The 4690-nt window shown below is 45.5% G+C and overlaps 1 protein-coding gene across 1 annotated transcript; it reads right to left on the bottom strand.

Moving 5' to 3' along the window:
• Positions 1-327: 327 nt before the first annotated feature.
• Positions 328-2566, bottom strand: LOC125138140 (macrosialin-like). The gene is given in 6 exon segments (XM_047799401.1): positions 328-671; positions 963-1133; positions 1246-1318; positions 1450-1569; positions 1746-2215; positions 2300-2566. Coding segments are annotated over 6 exon segments (1206 nt in total). The 5' UTR covers positions 2538-2566; the 3' UTR covers positions 328-537.
• Positions 2567-4690: the final 2124 nt, after the last annotated feature.

Raw genomic sequence — 4690 nt, 5'->3', positions numbered from 1 at the left:
CCCACACTCATTGCTATTGCTGCTTGTTTTATGTAGAATTGTATATGAGGGTCAGGAAGGAGGCTCCTGTGAAGGTGGCTCCAGGTTGGGAGGAGACAGGGATCTGGAGCAGCCAGAGGCCCCAGAAGAAAAGGGAGAAGGGATTTGACACCAGGCGTGACAGGCTTTGGGGGATGGACCCATGAGGGCACTGGGTCACAGAGTGACATTTTCATCCTTCCTCAGCAGCTGTTTCTGGCTCCCTGAGACATGGAAGGTGCAGAAAGGCATGTGACACAAAACTCATGGCTTTTAATCCTGGCAGGAAGGACAAGAAAAAAACAAAGATAAAGATGTGAGCAGGTTTTACTGTTCTCACACTGGAGATGGGGAAGGGGGAATCAGTCCTAATTAATAAACATCTCTTCCCTCATCCCTCTCAAATGCACTATCTCTGCTTTTGTTCATCAAGACAGAGAAGGACGGTAACTTTGTCCCTGAGTCAGTAGAGTGGAGAGAAATGAGGGCACCCTCTGGGGCCCTCATGGGGGCAGATGTTCAGAGGAGCTGGTAGATGGGTCGGCGTCTCCGTATGAAGGGGAAGGTAACGAACGTCGATATTATGATGCCAATTAAAATCAGGCTGATGATGAGAGGCCGCATGTTGGATTTGTCACTGGGACAAAAGAAATCTGGAAGAAAGAAAGGGCACGTAGACATCATAATGGTGGTGGGGGTGGATAAAGGTGAGAGGAGGGAACACAGGGCATATTGGGAAGTTGGTGAGAAGCTCACCTAGATGACCCAGCAGGAAATAAAGGGAGAGAATGGGCAGAGCGTAGCAGAGGGGAGGACAGTTGCCCTCGCTATGACAAACTTGAGAGGGGGAGGAAACTCGGGGGGTGCAAGAAGGGAGATTATAGGCCTGGGTGGGGGTTTTCAGTGCAGTGGGAGAATTCTAGGAGGGAAGGACTAGGTCTTACTTGGTCCAAAGGCCCCTGTGGGGGGCAGCTGAGCAGCTTGTAGCTTCAGGGAGAGCAGGTCGAGGTGGAAAGCTGGCGAAAGAATGATGCTTGCATTTCTGCAACTGTAGCTCTGGCCCAGAGGGGTTTGGAGCTCTCGAAGGGATGAATTCTGAACTGAGAATGTCCGCTCTAAAAGAATGAGGAAAGGTCAGCTTCATGTCCACATCCCCACAGCCCAGCATAGGTCCTTTCAGGAGCCCAGACATGAAGTGCAAATGATGAAAGAGGGAAGGTTACTCACGCACTGCCCCGGGGAAGGACACGTTGTGCTCAATAGCCATATAGTTCAGGTAGACAGTGCTCTCCAGTGGCTCCTGGGGAAGTGACCAGGAAGACTCAGGGCAGCAGGGGAGAGTGACAACCAGATATAGAGTAAGGAGTGTGGCAAGGGGTTGGTAGGGATAAGGCACTTGGAGAGTGAGAGTGAAGGATGAGGAGTTAGTACCTGCTTGAATCCAAAGCTGAGCTGTCCGTAGGGGAATGAGAGGAGCAAGTGGGCATGGGCACCTTCACAGCCCCCCTGGACCTTGGTTTTGTTGGGGTTCACTACAGAGATGCCCCAGGCCTGTAGAAGTTAAAGATGGGAGCGTCACAGGATTACACAGCTGTGCCATTCAAGGTCCTTCGTTCTTATCATCTTCACCCTGTATATGTCCCCTTCTCTACTCTTCCTTCCCTTCCAAACCACAACAGAAGGCCTCATCACCTTCCCCTCATGTCCTCCACTGTCTTTAGCTTTACCTTTCCTCCACCCTGGGTTGGGTATAGAACTCAAATCTGAATCTGGGCTTGGAGGTGGACGCAGGGCTGGGAACCATTCGTCCAAGTGTAGTCTCCTTTCACCTCCTTGGAGCATGGGCTAGGACTTGGAGTGGGTGGAGGTGGTCCTGGGTGGGGGGATCCGGTGGAGGATTCTGGGCTGGTGGCAGTGCTGTTGCTTGTTGGGTGAACTGTGTGACTGCTGGCGGTAGCAGGATTGTGAGTAGCTGTTGTGGACTTGTGGCTGGGGGTGCCTGCAGTGGTGGTTCTTTGAGTGGTGCTTCTGTGTCTGGTTGTTTCAGGGCTGGCTGTGCTTTCTGTAGCCATAGGTGTCCCTGTGCTTTCTGTGGCCATAGGTGTCCCTGTGCTTTCTGTGGCCGTAGGTATCACAGTGAAGCATGGTAGCAGAGTGGCTGATTTTTTATGAGGACATTCATTCCCTGTCCCCTGGGCTTTCAGCAGAGGAAAGACTGGTTAGCAACCCTGGGGCAGTCTCCTTCCCAGGGTCCCTCCCCTTCAGCCACCTGTCTCCTTACCTGCCAGAAGTCCCAGCAGGGCCCCAGAGAAGATCACAGTCAACCTCATGACTGAACAGCCTCCACCCAGAGTCCACCTAGGTTCTGTGTCCATACCAGCTGCCTGCTCAATCAACCCTATTCCCTCAGCCTTTGTTTGGAAAAAGAGGAAATAAATCTTTGACGTCCTGTAACTGAGACAACCGCACCCCCAGCCTGACTCAGGCATCTCAGCCCCAGCCACTAGTCTCTTGGTCATTAGGTTTTTGTCATTAAGTTAGATGATTGGCCCTGGTGTCACCAAAGTGGGAGCTATCAGTGTCATGTGTCATGTGGGCAGTGAGAGGGCGTTTGAGGACTCATTTTTCTACCTCAGCAAAACATGCCCAGTAGTTTTAGCAACTGATTACAGAGCCAGCAGCTACCCCTCTCCTTGATGTAAAATTAGAAATTTTATTTCTACTCTCTCTCGGCTCCATCTATCACTTCCTCTTTGTTGAGACATGTGAGATACTTATGATAGTCCTTGCCCAACACTTTATAGAAATGTCATATTACCCAGTAAACAAGACCATTTTCTAGGCAACAAAAAAAGCACAACAGAAGGGTAAGTATTAGCTGAAGGAGGGGAGCAGAGCTATACCCTATGGAGGGTGGGAGGGAAAGGGAAGTAAGAAATGAGAAAGCAAAGCAGGCAGTTTCCAAGTTATTTTACTAAAAATTTTGTGTTTGTTTCCTGAATTAATAAATACTATACAAAACAATGTAAAAAAAAAGAAAACAAACAAAAACACCAAAAAACAAATACCAAAAAATGCATATAATTCTGCTTCCTCAATAGGAATGAGTTGAAATGTTCCCTGAGTCCTCAAGCCTGGAGTTTTTCAAGAGCGAGGGAAGTGGTTAACTAGTGGAACGCTGTGTGTGAATCCAGGGCTCTGTAAGATCACGCAATACACATAGGAAATAGAAACTGGTATTTGTGGCACGATGTGTATGGGGACCAGAAAGACAACACCATAAAATAAATTGCTTGTCATGTTTTACTTTATTCTGAAATCAATGATGGGTCACTGACGACTTTCCCAAGCAGGAGAGGGGTATGTTCTGATTTGCATTACGATAAATGATTCTGCCTTATAACATGGAGGATAAGCAGAAGGGGCTCATGTGAAGGAAAGGAGGCCACTTAGACTGTGACTAAAATAACTGAAATAATAAATAATACAGGCATGTACAAAGATTGTCAGTGAGGTGGGAAAAGAAAATACAGATTCAAGGACTATTAAGACTCAGATTTTGCCCCTGATTCAGGCCATGGTCATACACAGGCAGAATGGGAACAGAGGCAGGTTTGGGGACAAGCAGAAGGGGAACAATGTTGATATGTTTGGTTTTAGCCTTTCTGCATCTCTTGTTCTTATGGTACTTCCAGATGGATAGTTCTAGAAAACTATAGACCTTGTGTTTAGGATGGATGTCTACACTAGAAATACACAGCTGAGAAAACAGCAGCAAAATCTTTTTAGCTGACTCTGATATTAAATATAAATTTCAAAACAGATTCTTGAAGAGAAAGTAAAAAAGTGAGAACTATTGTAATTTAACCCTCTAAAATTATCTAGATGATATTTTAGTGCTATCAAGGGCATTACTGAGAGGTTTTACAGAATTCTGGAAAGCTGGAGCACTAACTGAATATTTTTCTACCCAAAGTGTGTCTTGATTTTTGTTTTAATAAAGAAGAGCCCTTTAGTTATTAGTGTTTCCTTAAGTGGTAGTGAATGGATGGGTAGTCTACATTCCCTCATTATGGAGTGTGAGCCGTAGAAATACAGTCAGTCTCAGCATGATCTGAGCTTCTCCAGTTTGACACTATCACCTGCAGTTGGGCCTGGGCTCTAAAGCCATCTGTGTCGAGATTCCAGGCACCTACTCTTGCTTTTTGTGTGGACATATGTGGCATGTGTATCTGTGCTTGTGTGTGTGCTGTAGCTTGTATGTGTAGCTTGTATGTTTATAGCATACATATGCTTGTGTGGACATATGTGGGTATGACTGTAATCACTTTCTTCCAAACCAAAATCACCCAAAATGATGCAAAAGTCAATCAATCTAATTCAAGTTATTTGATGAATTAACTTGGCTAAGAACTAAATTTCTAAAATGATGTTGCAAGATAAGTATAAAGACGTAATTCTAACATAAAATATCTTTGGAAACAACATTCAAGACTCAGTATGCTATTTTGTAATCCAACTGAGTATAGCACGCCTAACTTAAACTAAAATAGGATGATATATTTCAAGTAGATATTTGATAAGCCAAATATACCCGTTCTGTCCTTTAGAGAAACTCATGTGATTAGATGATTGTCCCATTTGTTAAAAATTTTCATGAAAATTTATTAAG

The sequence above is a fragment of the Phacochoerus africanus genome, chromosome 10 (assembly GCF_016906955.1).
Source record: "Phacochoerus africanus isolate WHEZ1 chromosome 10, ROS_Pafr_v1, whole genome shotgun sequence".
Lineage (NCBI taxonomy): Eukaryota > Metazoa > Chordata > Mammalia > Artiodactyla > Suidae > Phacochoerus > Phacochoerus africanus.
Note: the sequence above shows the minus strand (reverse complement) of the source record. Positions and strands in the feature narration are given on the sequence as shown.